The sequence below is a fragment of the Charadrius vociferus genome, unplaced genomic scaffold (genome assembly GCF_000708025.1).
Source record: "Charadrius vociferus isolate BGI_N301 unplaced genomic scaffold, ASM70802v2 scaffold688, whole genome shotgun sequence".
NCBI classification, from domain to species: Eukaryota; Metazoa; Chordata; class Aves; order Charadriiformes; family Charadriidae; genus Charadrius; species Charadrius vociferus.
Window position 1 is genome coordinate 72,804 of NW_009649462.1, and position 15,480 is coordinate 88,283.

General features: G+C 37.1%; 1 protein-coding gene across 1 annotated transcript in view; it reads left to right on the plus strand.

Moving 5' to 3' along the window:
• LOC104290670 (uncharacterized protein C18orf25-like) overlaps positions 1-13,191 on the plus strand; it is a 28,811-nt gene extending 15,620 nt beyond the window's left edge. The window contains exons 2-4 of the mRNA XM_009889794.1: positions 4,828-5,010; positions 9,229-9,355; positions 13,002-13,191. Of these exons, the coding sequence (XP_009888096.1) occupies positions 4,828-5,010; positions 9,229-9,355; positions 13,002-13,191 (500 nt within the window). The remainder of the gene's footprint in view (positions 1-4,827; positions 5,011-9,228; positions 9,356-13,001) is intronic.
• Positions 13,192-15,480: the final 2,289 nt, after the last annotated feature.

A 15,480-nucleotide genomic window follows, 5' to 3' on the forward strand; every position in this document is an offset into this window, starting at 1 on the left:
ACTGGAAGGCCGCAATAAGATCTCCCCGGAGCCTTCTCTTCTCCAGGCTGAACAGCCCCAGCTCTCTCAGCCTCTCCTCATAGGAGAGGTGCTCCAGCCCTCGGATCATCCTCGTGGCTCTCCTCTGGACCTGCTCCAGCAGATTTATGCCCTTCTTATGTTGGGGGCTCCAGAGCTGGATGCAGTACTCCAGGTGGGGTCTCACGAGAGTGGAGTAGAGGGGCAGACAAAAGCATTCCTAAACACTATTTTTAAACTCCTCAATAATTTGCCAGTTAAAAATAGCTCAGTAATTTGAGGGGAGGGTTTTTTTCAGCAAAGCTGAGCTCCTCTGCTTGTTAGCCTTGAGCAAATCTCTGCTTGCCTCAGTTTTCCTCATAGGCATAAGGAGCTTAATAACCACCTCAGAGCTCTTTGAGATCCACTAATGGAAAGCTTTTTGTAAGACTGAAGTGCTGTAATTATTATTGCTATTATTATTGTACCTGTTCTGTATGTTTTAAAGCTTAGGGTGATGTTCACACCTAAATAAGGCTCCATGTCTCCTCATTGCAAAGACACTGATGACTCCAGAGGGTAATTCAGCCCACCAGAATTAGGCTTTTAATTTTGAAATTATTTCAATTGGGATAGTCCTCTGGAGATTTCAGTCTTTTTCCACTACTTGTAAAGCAAAATACAGCAAAATTTAAATCCCATCCCTAAGGCTGGAATTCATTTTGGTGAACTTCAGCGGGGTAAAAGTTAGGTGCCTTGTCTAAGGTGGTTGTCTCACCTCTTGCTGTTTGCTGGGGAAGGAGGGGAGATGATAATGCTCCAGGTTCTGAAGTTCCTCTTTTTGGCTACGGTGGGAGAGACTTCAGGTGATAATCTTGGCCCTACATGCCTAAATTTAAGAAAGCTAAAGAGAAATAATGACTTAAAGGACTAAATTCTTCATCCAGGTTCTGCTATCTAATATCTTTTGTTTCCTATGATAAAATACTGTTTCCTATGATAAAAGCTGTTGCAGTCCAAAGGTATGGTGCTTCTTATAGGATCACTGCTTTAGCCTCCAGCTGAAATTTTATGGTTGATTCCCCCCTTTTTGCTCGTGCTGCCATTATAATGAATTAAGGAATAAGAGGAGTGTGGATCTTGCAACGCAGTTTAGACCACTGAATGTTGAGATGTGGCTCCGTGAAAAGCATGGGAGAGGCTAGCAGATAAATTACTGAATTTTCTACATTGCAAGCTTAAAATGAAATTTGATACGTATAGACCTGGATTTTTGTGTATGTGGCTTCTGACTCAGTTGTCCCGAACAAAATTAGTTTTGATGAGCTGTGTAAATTAAGGGAGAATCGGACACTTGGAAACGCTGCCCCCATGATGACCTCTGCCTCTTAATTCTTTAAAAAAAATAAAAAAGCAGTCTCTCCTTCCCCCCATTAACATTAAATGTCAACAGCTGTATTTTGCTGCTGGTGCTTATTAACTTTCAGCCTTGTCTTTTTCAAGCTTTTATTGCTTTAGAAATGAATTAAAGCTTATCACCAGGGAAATGTAAGTCTTCCAGCTACCTTGGCTTCTCAAAAGATGTGATTTTTTTTCCTACATAGATTGTTTAAACTCCTAATTGTACTACATTAAATTTTGATTCTGGCATGGTTTGTTTTGGTGTCTGTTTTTTTAGCTGTTGAAATCCTGTTACAGTCAGTAATTCCGAGTGGCTCTATTGTAAAGAAAAGATGATAAGTTACAACTATGGTTGTAATTAATCCTTTTACCTTTTCAACCTGAAAGCATTTTTTTCAGTCCTTATTTCTTGGTACCACACATTTACTTTGCATCACATCATCTGATGATCACATAGTTGGCCAGGGAAGTATTATTTATTTCCAAATTTAACCCCTACTGTCCCATCTTTGTAGCACTGAAAAGGAAACAGGCTTTAGGGAATTATGAATTTTTAGAGGATTTTTTTATATATGTCTTCACTGCAACTTTTATCTAGTTGTAGTTGTCTACAACTTATATAGAGAGGTTTGGGGTGTTTTGTTTTGTTGGGTTTTTTTTAAACACACATAGGCATTTACTGCTTATTTCTTTTTTTATATGTGCTGGGAATCCTAGGATTTGTTGCAGCATCATGGCCATTACCTTGGCCTCGTTGGTCATTTACTGGTGATAGGTATGGATAACCCTGGTGTCAGGGGCCTTTCATTTCCAAATCTGATCCTGAGAGGCAAGGCCGAGAAAAGCAAAAATAGATCTCTGCTGTGATTGTTTTGTAAATAGGCAGCTTGTTTTTTCCAGACTGTTAAATTAGTGGCTATTATACTGACAAATATAATTAAAGTGTGTAGATTATATTGAAAATATTTTTGTCTGTTTGATGTATACTAAATTTAAGCTAAGTTATAAGGTGTGCTGTTTGGAAGTGTGGAAGATACAAGAGTGGAGCTACAGATAACAAGTTTATGCTTGTATTTCCTACTGATGAAGACTTTCATACAAGTTATTTCTATGGGTAGGTGATGAGAATATCACTCTGCATGTATATACATTTATTATACATTTTTGCATGATTATACATGTAGGAGTGGTACAATTTTGACTTGAGACTTGGTGCCTTTTGTCCAAATATAATTTTACTTCTGTAGACACATCTATCTAAAATAAAATTTGCTTCTGCTTTTGGAGACCTTAGTAAGAAGCGAGAGAAACAAAGACCTGAAGGACCAGTACATAGCTCCTGAAATTTTAGATAACCTATCGAAAAAATGGTCAAATAGTCAATATTGTACTTGACCCTCGTATCTTCTGCACTCCACTGTTTATTTTTATAGATCACATTATATATGTTCACACTGAACTCTGATGATAAGACTGAAAGAAAACATGCCTCTCGTGATTCAGTCCAGTTGTAACTTCTGCATGTAATTTAATCATTGGCTTTCACAAATAATTAACTGAACATCAGCCAGCTTAATTTTGAACTTGGTATTCCATTATTTTGTAATTGCCTTTTAAAAAGACAAAGATTGCCTTTCAGTTAATTATCAGGACTTCTTTTCCAGTCGTAATCATCAGCGTTTCATGTTGCGAACAGTTTGGAACTGTTGCGAACATCGGCATTTAACTATCCATTTTTTTTTTGTTGGGTCTGTTTTAAGTTTGTAATATAACATTGTTTTATGAAATTGTTGTTTTGGAGGCAGGTGTGATTTGAAATATTTTGTGAATTTCTTCATACATTGTTGCAAAACTGATCTTTAGTACGACTTAAGCAATATGGTCACTCTTTAATGAAGTGTGTTGCTAATCACAAAATAGGCATTTCTTAAAAAAGTGGGTTGAATTCTGTTTCAGACACCAAGTTACAAAAAAACCAAACAAAAAACCAAAAACCAAACCCAAAACTAAAAAACACCCTAAAAACCTCAGTAGAAACAGCTTTTCAGAGAACTAAATTTGAAACTTAGTTCATGTTTGTTCTCTCTTCAACAGCCACTTAACACTCCTAAAAGAAGCCAATCATCTTTCCTGAAAAGTATTTTCATTTAATTCTTTGTGACTTCTAAAGATTTCTTCAGTCATTTTGTAATTCTGAAGGTCCTATCTTCCTAAACACATTATTACTTTATCATTATTTTATATTATCCCACAGAAATTATACCCTCTTTGTATCATACCCATAACAAAAATATCCTGCAGACATTCAGCTGTCAGAACTTCCTTGGAGTTAAAAAAAATGCAGCTGAGCTTTAGCCCAACCTGTTTTTCTATTTCATGCTTGGTTTTGTGGATGAAGTCTTGACCCAAACTAAGTTTTGATTCTGCCATTTGGGGAGTGGGAACTCCAACTGCTTTCATCCACTCTGAGTTGATAAGCTATAGCTGAGACGATGCATTTGAGTTAAAACATGCATCCTTTCAGGATTACAATATTTATCCATTCTCTCTTTGTTTCCACATTAATCCTTGTCTTGAATATGACCTTTTTCCAAGCCTTTTCTGTTTCTAACATGCTTTCCAATTATAAGTGATTTTCATTCCTCACAAAGAAAATAGTCCATCCTAACTAAATAGACCGAAAATAGCTTTTTGTTTATTCTTGAGAATAGATTTTGGAATCACGTAAGCAATTTTCTCTCCATCTTTCCCCCTTCACTTTGGTAGCCAAAAATGCATATGGTAATCATATTGAATTAAAAGCATATTTATCACTGCACATTATACTTTTGTTTATTGTTGATCTTAAAAAAAAAACACCACCAAAAAACTTTGCCATTTTGAATGATTCCCCTGTCCTTGACAGGTAAATTTTATGTAAGGAACGTTGCCTAATGTTAAATTTATTGTCACTGGATCAGTTATACCAGAAAGTTAGTTTTATTTAATCAACCCTAAAGTAATGTAAGCTGTCACTTGAGTTTTGTAAAATTCTCTAGTTAAATATCTTGTCTTGCCAAGTTTAATGTCCTGTGACTTACTATTTTTTATTTTAAACTGAAGGTTTTATCCTTTTAACATTGTAAATATAACGTTGTCAGATATGGAGATGTTTATGTGTTAATGTAAAAGACAGTACACAAGTAACTGATACACTGATAAACATGTTTTTCTTACATTTGTGTGTTCTGTGTATGCAAGGGTTAAAATGTCTCTGTAATCTCAGACAATGTTCATTAACTCAAGTGTAATAATTCATGTAATTTATAGTTCTTTAAGAGCTTCATGTAGGAGATTGCATTAATCCTTAAACAAATTGTTCATACTTCTAAAGGTGTCTTTCACAGTGTGCTGACTTCTAATACGTGTTGCTTTTCTCTCCTTCTGCAGGTGGACCTCCAGTTGTAGCTCATTATGATATCTCGGACACAAATTCAGATCCAGAAGTGGTAAATGTGGACAATCTGTTGGCGGCTGCAGTAGTTCAAGAGCACAATAATTCTTTAGGAAATCAAGACTCAGGATCTACCTGGAGAACCGGAAGGCTGCTAGATGAACTGAGTGCTAATACAGGTTTGTTTAAATTCTCTTCCTCCGACATTCATTCCAGCATCTCAGTTGATGTCTCTCCCTTTCTTGCTTTCAGTGCTTTTGTAGCTTATACAGCTTTAAAAGCTCCCTGTGTGGATTTTGCAATAAAACAGTACAGATGCTTTTGAGAAAGGTCTGACATTTATTCCAAAATACAACTGATAGAAGTTGACAGATTCCTGCAATGTATTTTTGACACTAATTTTCTTAATTCTTTTTTCTCCTTCTTGTCCCTCTAATTAATTACTTCTTTGAACTTAGGTCTGGGGTTTTGGTGGTGGTGTTTTGTGTTTTTTGGTTTTTTTTTTTTTTATATGAAAGTGAGCTAAGCTTGTTACTGTTGATTATGACGACCCATGCCACCAGCTAGTACCAATCATAATCTCATTTTAAGTATTGTAATTGTCTGTGTATATCTTTTTTGTTTGTCTCTTTATTTCTTTAAAACACAAGCATTAATTATTCCCATATTCCATCTGCATTTCTAACATACCTTAGAAAATTGGACAGAGCAGCAGCAGATAAAGATGAAAGGTGAAAAGGTGCTGGTAAGTGGGCTTAGCATCAAGAGATGGCAAAGAAATTTCCTTCAAGAAAGCAAGAGCAGGAATATTGTCAAAGAATTCAGAGAAGTTCATGTAGCTCATAAAAATTGTTCAGCTTCACCAAATGCTTGCAATTCTTCACTAACAAAAGAGTTAAACAACAATGTGAAATGTGACTGTGTTTTGGATGCAGGGAGCTAACGGAATATTTCCTATCGACTTCATCCCATAGCCTTGCATGCCAATATATCGCCTTCCTTTCCACTCATCTTTTTTTAATAGCCATGTTAAGATTTTTAGCTGCATAAGACAGAGTCTTGCCTGCAGTGGTAGAGCACAGAAGGTTTTTGTTTCATGCTGTGTTTTCCAAACATAAGCCTGCCAAAGGGCACCTCTGTTGGAGGTGTCCTTGTAGCTCTGAGCCACTTCTCAATGTATAGAAGACTTAAAGAAATACAAGTATGTGGCAGATTTTGGAAGAAATGTTCCACTATTATATAGTGGACAAGATGAATATGAGAATCTCTGTTGCATTATTTTCACTGTGGTCTGTGGCTGGATGTTGTTCCAGCCTTTTTGAAGCTAGCCAGTGTTTTCCAAGCTCACTGGTATTGTTTGCAGGATAGCAGCCGATAGCTATTTGACCCCTAACAAGCCCGCTCCTTTATAAAGTGATTTATTAAATGATTAGAACAGCTGAAATTAACTTTATTATATAGCACTAATAGATTGGTAGTTCAAAGGAGTGTAAGGAAATAAAAAGTAATGTTTCTTACCAACCTTTCTTCCACTTTCCGCTTACGAGTACAATGCTGTGATGCAGATAGAAATTTGTCTTCCTTCCTCCACCTATATCCAAGGGGACTTGCAAGGAAGAGATTACCAGGTAAAAGAAAACTAGAAATCTTCAAGAAACTTCTTCATCCCTGACCCTATGGGAACGTGTCCAAACAAATTTGCTCCTGGTGCTACAGCCATTTCAATGTCTGAAAGGACGAATGTCTTTCTTCCTGCGTATATCTTGCCCCAGAGCCCTGTAGCCTCCGTACGCCTCTGACTGCACATTTGTCAGTACTGGCCTTTTCTTACTGTGTCTAGGATTGCACATTTGGAAAGCAGAGTTTTCAAATCATACATCTTGTTCCCAAATTTAATCTTCAGCCAGTATCTAGTTTAAAAGACCTTAAATGATGTGTTCCCATGGGAAAATAACATCATCAGCTTTTATCTAAGTGAAAAAACTCATTAGGACACACTATCATGTCTTTGTGCATGGGCAAATATTTGGGGCTGTTTTGCAAGCCCTGATGTTGTAGGGCAAACAAAACATCTCCTTTGGGCATCATCCTAACGTTTGTGCAAAGAAATTAACAGTGTAGGCATGTTATTAGGCATGAAATTTGTATGGCCAGAGGCTGTAAATCTATCTGTATGCTATAGTCCCGATTTACACTCAGCTACTGTTGCAATATTTACTCTGCTAATCATGGTTTCTCTACTGCTGATTACCTTTTTGTTGTCTGAACTTAAAGTTATGGTAATAATGCTACTTTTTTGGGGCTCTCATTTATGCATCTGGACATTCATTTTGGGGCTATTTAAGAGTGCTTTGCCCTTCTGCCAGACATTACCCTGTCTAGCAAAGGGTGCAGAATGGTGGTTGCTCCAGGGTAGGTTTAGATTGGATATTAGGAAAAATTTCTTCACCCAAAGGGTTGTCAAGCATTGGAGCAGGCTGCCCAGGGAAGTGGTGGAATCGCCATCCCTGGAGGTATTTAAAAGATGGGTAGACGTGGTGCTGAGTGACATGGTTTAGTGGTGGTTTTGGCAGTGTTAGGTTGACAGTTGGACTCAGTGATCTTAAAGGTCCTTTCCAACCTAGACAATTCTATGATTCTACATCATTAATACAACATATTAAGGCAGGTTGATATCCATACCAGTTTGCATGAATCAATGACTGTGTTACTCTTCTGCTGCCTGTGCTGTAGCAGCAGTGACGTTCAGGAGCGGGGCGATGCCTATCACTGGGGCAGTGATCAAGTAAAGCTCCCAGTTTGCATCGCCAGCACGTGAATCAAAGCCTCTGAATGCTTCCATTTCATGTTTCACAGTGTGCCGAGCCACTTCTATTAAAGAAATATCCATGACCCATTTGGGGACTTTCTGACAGTCAGTGATATTTGCCAAGAAATGTTCAGCTGAACTGTAATGTTAGGAAAAGTCTGCCTGGGCTATTGATTTGTTTTAAGTTCAACTGACAAATCTTTTTTTGTCTTTTGAGGTGGAAACTCCTCCTTCAGGTACATGGCAGCACGCAGGTTTCCTTCCCTTGATAACCCTGATCAGATGTTGTACCAAGGGTTTTCACTTTCCAATAACTGAAAATACAGTGTGGTCTCTATTTGCTTGCATCTTTTCCAAGTACTTTAAGCAGTTTTTAGAAGGTTTCCCTGGCACTTTTAAGTTTAATTTCTTTTCTCTATGTCCTCTTGATCTACCTGGGGGTATAATCAGTTCTGCATGTTTGCATGCCTTTGAAATTCTGTGGATCATTATTGCATCCTCCTCCTCTCATCTTTGAAGAGGTGTCCAGTCAAACTAGATATACATAATATATTCATCTAATCTCAAATTTCCTGCTTGACTAATGATTCTTCCCCTCTAATACAGCTGAGTGAGTTTCTGAAAAGCGGGTTGTCTCATCTGCTTCAGGGCTGCCCAGCATCCACCAGGTTACTGCTAGAGACAGTAGAAGTAATCTTTTTTTTTGGGGGGGGGGGCACACAAAGTAGAAGTTATCATTTTTTTTATTGAAATCTTTTTTTTTTTAACTGAATTTTTTTGTAATTTATTTTCTGTAAAACAAATCATCATTTTGGCTGGTTTGAGTTGTCCGTGCAAATATTATTTAATATGTCACAACACAGCTTCACTAATTGTGGTGAAGGACCATCTTTGCAGAAAAGGCAAAACCTGCCACCCTTGTTGTGAATCTTTAGAGAGGACTTGTTTGACAGACCGATGAACTGAGGAACTGTAATGAAAAAACAATGCTGATGTATATGGTACTTATGAAAAACGGTTATTTTTTTTTCCCCAAGTATTTGTAATAATGTTAGAGCAGATGTGTGAAGCAGTGAGACCAGAAACTGATATATCTGTTGGGTTTTTTTCATTGACCACCTCCCTATTTTTTTTTTTTTTAAAAAAGAAAATAAATTCATTTCCCTTGGTATGTGTGATGTTTCTGTCCAGCCTAAAGGCTTTGTTTGCCACAGTATCATTGAGTTTGATTTACTGACAATATATTGTCTTGTTTCTTTATTTCAAAGAGGTTTAGGCACAGTCTCTTAGCATTGTTATAAAATAACAACTGGAAACCCTAATTACATCAAGTATTCTTGATGCAGTAGTTGGACTTTGTTCGCATTTGTGTGATAACACCATCACTAGAGCTATTGAGACTGAATAAATCCAGTGATCATCCTGTATCGAGTGATGAACTGAAAATTGGATACCTTGATTTAATATGATTTTCCGATCTCAGCGTTCCAATCTCTTTTTGTTAGCTCGGTAAATGCCTTTTCCAGTTGATTTCTGAGTTGTGTAAGCTGTTGAACATTGCCTGTATTTGCATTTTCCCCATCTGTAGGTCATTTGGATCCAGGCTTCCTTGCAAGTGACAAAACGTCTCCTGGTAATGCACAGATCAATGAAGAAATTAATATCGCCTCTTCTGATAGCGAAGTAGAGATTGTTGGAGTTCAGAAACATGCCAGGTATGAATTCCTTTTTCTTGCTCTACTATTTATTTCATTTTATCAGAATGTCTGTATTGCCAAAATTAATAAATTAAAAAACCTACTGACTTCCACTTCTGTAGTTATCCATCCATGACTGGTAGCAAACGTTGCACTTGGTTTTTTTAGTCTGCTGGTCACAGTGATATCAGAATGTGTTTTGTTTGGCTTTTTTAGAACGTTACCAACTTGATAATTATTCAGATTAAATTTGTGATTCAACATCAAACATTAACAGGCTAAACAATATGTAGTATTAAAATTCCAAATATTGAGATACCAAATTTATATACATCAGGAACCATTGTTAGGAATTCAGATTTTAAGGACGTAGTGTGATTATGCAAATGCATAAACAAAAATATTTGTGTGGGTTCTTGTTTCCTTTCAAAATATTAACTTACTTTAAGCATTTAATCAGCTTCCAGTTTGTTTAATTAATCAGTAGTTGTAAAAATGCTATCAACTTTTCAATGGCTGATGTCATAAGATAGTCCCTTTAGATTAAAAATAGGATCCTTATGAATCTTGGTTTTTTTCAAGATACAAGAGAGTTCAAACCCCCAAAGAAGATGAGAGTAAGGAAGCCAGAGGTTTCTCTTGAGCTCAGATAGAAAGCTGTCCAGCTGTGTTTCAGCTGTTATTCTTGATAGGCATTTTTTGATGTTACTTTTCATCTTTAAGCCAAGGAAAGAACATAAACTAAGGTATTATGAAGCAGTTGAACAAGACTGGCATTTTCATATAGTGAAGAGGGTTAATTTGCTGGAACAAAACCAAGTTAAAATAGTATACAGACAAGCTCTTTTTAAAACTAGTCTGCTGCCTGGAGGATGCTTGGAGGCAGAAAATGGGCGTGAAGGACAAGGAACAAGAGCTGGTTTTTGTTGTCCCTTCACCGCATCTTCCTTGAGGAAGAAGGAGGGTGTGCAGGACCCAATTTCCCAGGCATGGACCTGTACAGATAGTGTGGGCACAGTCCAGTGCGGTTGGACGGGGAAAAAAGGAAATTTTAAGGTGCTGAAGGAAGAGAGAGTTAGTCTCCGCTTTTAGAATAGTGAAAGTCCTTGCATGGCTGACTTTTGGAAGATACTAATTCCTTAGGAAGTAGCTCTCCTGGCTGTTTATCCAGCAGACCCAGGCCTTGGAGGATCTTTGTCCTAATGATAAGCAGCGTGAACTTGTTCTCCGATACTAATTTGTGTAAATCTGTCTAGCACTGTGTACACACAACCCTTCTTCTTGAGGTCCCCTGTTCAAAAGCTTTCGGAGCTGCTTGCCTCGATAATATTTACCATGTACAAGAATGGAAATGTTAAGTAAATGCAGAGTTGCTCTTTAAAATCAGTTTTAGTAGATGCCGACCAACATAGTTTCAGCAAAGACAGACATAAAGCACACTTTTGTGCTTTCCTTTGTTCATGTAACCATCTCCCAAAGACAAGTTCTTACTGGCTCCATTGAATACTTGCACATTTCAGTTGTTCGAATCTTATTGAGAATTTTATTTCTCTTGCAGGTCTAGGCTTGCAGTTATGAAGTGTTGATGGGCTTCTGACAGTTATTTTGCTCACACTGTTTTTTATTGTGCTGCATATTCCATGTCATTGTTGGACTGGCGTGAGTTGTGAAACCCTAGAGTTTGTCCATCACCTGTAGTTTTCCAGATTGCTAGTGAATTGGTGGTGTTGCTCATCATTGCAATATTACTTGCCATCTCTTTAGGACACCAAGTCATTTTTTTTCATTTTGTTTAATTTTTGTCCAACAGATATTTTTTATTTTTTTTTAATCATGGATGTGAATAAAACAGTCTTCCTCTGTTTTTTCCTAGGTTTTCTCCCCCCCCCCCCCTTCTTTTTTGGTATTTTTTGGCCTTTACTTGGTATATTCCCTTAGCTACAGATTGGAAAGCATGTTACCTAAGCTAATGTTTGATTGAACATTTTGCTATTGGCTGCCTGTGTGACTTGTTTGAGGATAAACGCTTTTATTTTTTCAAGGTATCATTTCTGTGAGATAATTTATAGCTTGCTTTTTGTCATCTTTAGGGAGAAAAGTTAATATTAGCTTTGCCTGAGCATTGAGCTCAGGCATATATCAGAATGATGGACCATAGTCCCTGAGACCAAACATCGTATTTAGTTTGCTTTTGCTACAGTCTTTTCTTGTCAGTTATACTTAAAAATATTTCTTCTTAAAAGAAAGTTAAAAAAAAATCCCCTATTTTTGTTAGAGTTCTAGTCTTATTACTAAGTCTTTGTAGATACGTACTTTAAGCGTGTACTTTTAAGACTGAAGTAATAAAAAAGTCATTCTGAACATCACATCCAAAACTAAATAGCGTATCTGAGAAGGAAATGAGACATACATATTCAGAGAAGTTAGAGCTCGGAGAATGAGATTTTTCATTCTATTTCATTAAACTCTATCTCTAACCAGAGCCAAGAGAGATGAGCATAACCTAAGTAGTTCTGGAGAAAACAAATTGCATTACCTTAAATTAAAACAAATAAAATGTAAATGTCAGGGATATTTGACCAGTGCAGAAAACCTGGGTTCCTGAAATAAGGTACATGTGCTTTCACAAAGAAACGGGAAAAGGTTCCCCCAGCAGCCAAACACCTCCTGCTTGAGTGTGCAGCTGGGACCACCAGTGCTTACAAGAGCAAAACAATTTTTGGAGCATGAGGTATAAAGTTTTACTAGTGCTCACTTAAGATTTACAGCTGGGAATGGAGTGACCATCTTAAAGACTCCAGTAAATTCCTGTCATCACTTCATCATATAACAAAATTAGTCTGTCTTTCATTTGGAGTTTTTACTAATTACTATTAGCTTGTACTTCAATTGTCATGTAACTATTATGAGTATAATAGGTAAAAATACTGTGCAAATAAGTAGATCTGTACCTCGCTTCAGCAAGGTGTGTGCTTATCTTTAAATACATGATTTAGTCTCATTGACTATAATCATTGAAAGCTTAAATGTGTTGCTGAAGTGGGGCTGTACTGTTATCAATGAGCATTTCCCAGCATGTTTGTAATTTTTAGTATTTTTCGTTAAGAAGTTAAGACGACCAAAGAAAAACCAAGTGTAATGACTGTAATAATGTAATTACAAGCTGTCTCTTGTAATTATTGTAATGAAAGTATTGTTATGTCTTTATTTTAACATGGTTTTGATTTCATATGGAAAGATAGCTTTTCTCTTTGTCTCGTCAAGCCTCACTTAAAATTTTTCTCTTTTTAAAAGTCTAGTGGGTAAAACCACTAGCAGGAAGCTATGCTTCTGAATAATGCATAGTACTACACATGATGGGGCAGACTCCTTCAAGATCCTTGGGATCCATGCACATATTTTGTAAGGAATATCACTTTGCACCCACTGGCAGAATTCAGTTCTTAAAAATAATTTAATCACCACCACCACCCCTGAGTTTAGTCTCAGCTTTGTTACTGGGTATTTAAGATGTCATGGACTCTACAAATGGAAAATCCATGAGGACATTTTGGAGAGGGACGTGTTAACAAGATGCCTAAGTGATAAACCACTGCAGCTAAGAATCTTGTGCCTGAATTCAACAGTAGCTTTAATCCTTTCTGTTTTTTTTGCCTTGCTACAGGTGTGTGCATCCCAGGGGAGGTGTGATTCAGAGTGTGTCTTCCTGGAAGCATGGCTCAGGCTCACGGTACATTAACACTCAGCGAGCACAATCATGGACAGCTGTGACTCCCCAGCAGAATTGGTCTTCGCCCCCAGAAGTAGTAGACCTCACTTTGGATGAGGATACCAGACGCAAATATCTACTGTAATGCAGTGTCACTGTGTTTCTGTCCCCACCCCTTCTCCCCTTTGTGGCACAGAAGTTCATTGTTAAAAGCTTCAGCTTCAGAAGCCCTGTTCCTGGCATTACAAAATTCAAACTCATGATTTTTTTTCATTTCCATAAAAATGTAGTATAATTTCAATATAATTTAAAAATGGTTTTGCCTTCTCAAAGGAGGATTCCTCCCAGAATTAAAAGCCAATAGCTCCAAATTTTAACACACATCTACAGTTACTAACTTGTGTGTGTGTTAATCTGAAGAAATAACTGTGTACAAACTTATGTCCTCCCACCCTTTCCCACCTCCAACTTCAGACCATTTCTAATTTATCACTATATTGAGTTTGTTAGTAGAAGTTAATGTTTTGCTGTGTGAGCATCAGTGATTTTGAGAAATGCTGTGTCCTCACTGATTTCGGTGGAATTGGGGGTATTCAACATTTCTGAAAATTGGGCCAAGAGTATTTATACCCAAGCTGATTTGGTTATGTTACCAGCAGGAGGGACTGTCTTTAATACAAATGGCCCATAACATATGCACTGAACAGCTTTTAATTAAAGTATTTTTATTTTCAATATAATTTATAGTTTACACTCTTTTCAGTGCTGAGTCTTCTGTCTACTTGACTACTGTGTTTCACTGATCATTTCCCACAGCTTGTTACGGTTTAAAATAGTAATAGATAGTAGTCACTTACTCGCAGCTGATTATTGCAAAAGCACAAGAAAAAGTAATAAAAAGGCCCAGCATCCCTCTCCTTTTTAAATATAGCTGAACTTTTTTACCTATATCCGAATCTTGCCTGGAGTAGGAGAAGGAGAGAAAGGAAACATTTTGCTCGTAGTCTTCATTTCTGCTGTTGCAGAAAACTTTGGTTCACTGATCATCTCAAAAAGAAAAAAAACACCAAACCACCTTGCAAAGCACCAGTTGGGCAAAGCACTTTAGCAGCTGTGCAGCGTTCAGCTCGGACGGTTCGCTGAAACTTGTGGGGCCATTTAAGTGCTTAAAACTGTCCTAAAATATGTTGCAGGATCAGGGCTTAAGGTTGTGATATTTTTTTATTTTTTTTTAAACTAGATCTACACCATTTTCCTGGCTTTAGGTCATATCTCATCCTACTTTTGCAATTATTTTTAGGGTATGATCCAGGAAACACTTTCTACCAGAATATTTACCAAAATCAGTGGAACTATTTACTTCAGCAGGCTGTAGTTTCTGTAGTGTATATGGAAATTCCTGCCCCTCATCTGTCATTTTGAGCCTTTCTCAAGGCAAAAACCAAAGATTAGACTTTAACACGATGATATTCACTTTAAATGTCTATTGTGCAATTAAAATATTCCTTTGTATTCAGAATATTTCTAGTGGGAATTTTGTACAGCTCTTATCATCAGATTTCTTTTTCGCCATTTAAGGCTGAACAGGGGGTAGTCAGGACATGGGAAGTTCTGTTTTCTTTTTGTGTTGGCTGGTTTCTAAATTTATTTGGCTTCCAGTAATTTTATCTGTGGGCAAAAAAAAAAAAATAAAATTACCTATGTTGTCATATAACTCAAAGGGGGGAAAAAAAACAACAGCAGCAGTGGTGGTATAGTTAGTAACAAAGCTTTTTTTTAATAAGCAGAATGGTTATGACTGCACTTTAAAGAACAACTAGGTAAGGGATTGATATTCCAATTTCAAGCTTTTTAAAACATTGAACATAAGTGTATTGCATGGCCAGAAAATGTATGTAGTGCTTCTAGTGACCGATTTCTTTCTCTGGGGGTGGGCAGGAGGGAGCGGCGCATGGATGGAGCCCATTCACGTTAGCAGTAGGAAAAAGCCCTGTCCTATTTTGGGGCACTATATCAGTAGTGGCTGTCGATCTTTTCTCCTCGTATTTTAATCATGCAACTCAGCCGTTGTTTTAGTGGGCTAGCACACATGCTGTAAAGGTAACTTTGGAACAGTGATTTAGTGTGGCTGCCTTTTCATAAAGTCTTTTAAAGATCAGTTTTGAAGAAAGCTGCAGGGACCCATTTGTAGTCCTTCCGTGAAAAATGCAAACTAACTCTTTTTTTTTTTTCAGTTTGTATATGATGTGACTTCCATGTATACATAAAAACAATTGCATCCTAACCAAACTTCCTCCAATTGTGCACTGTGTTTGTTTAAACAATTCATGTATTGTAGTCTGATGCAGGTTTTCTTTAAACACTACATTTAAAACACTACATATTTTCTCTTATTCTTAACAAATTTGAAAGGGTAGTGATCTGAAAACTGCAA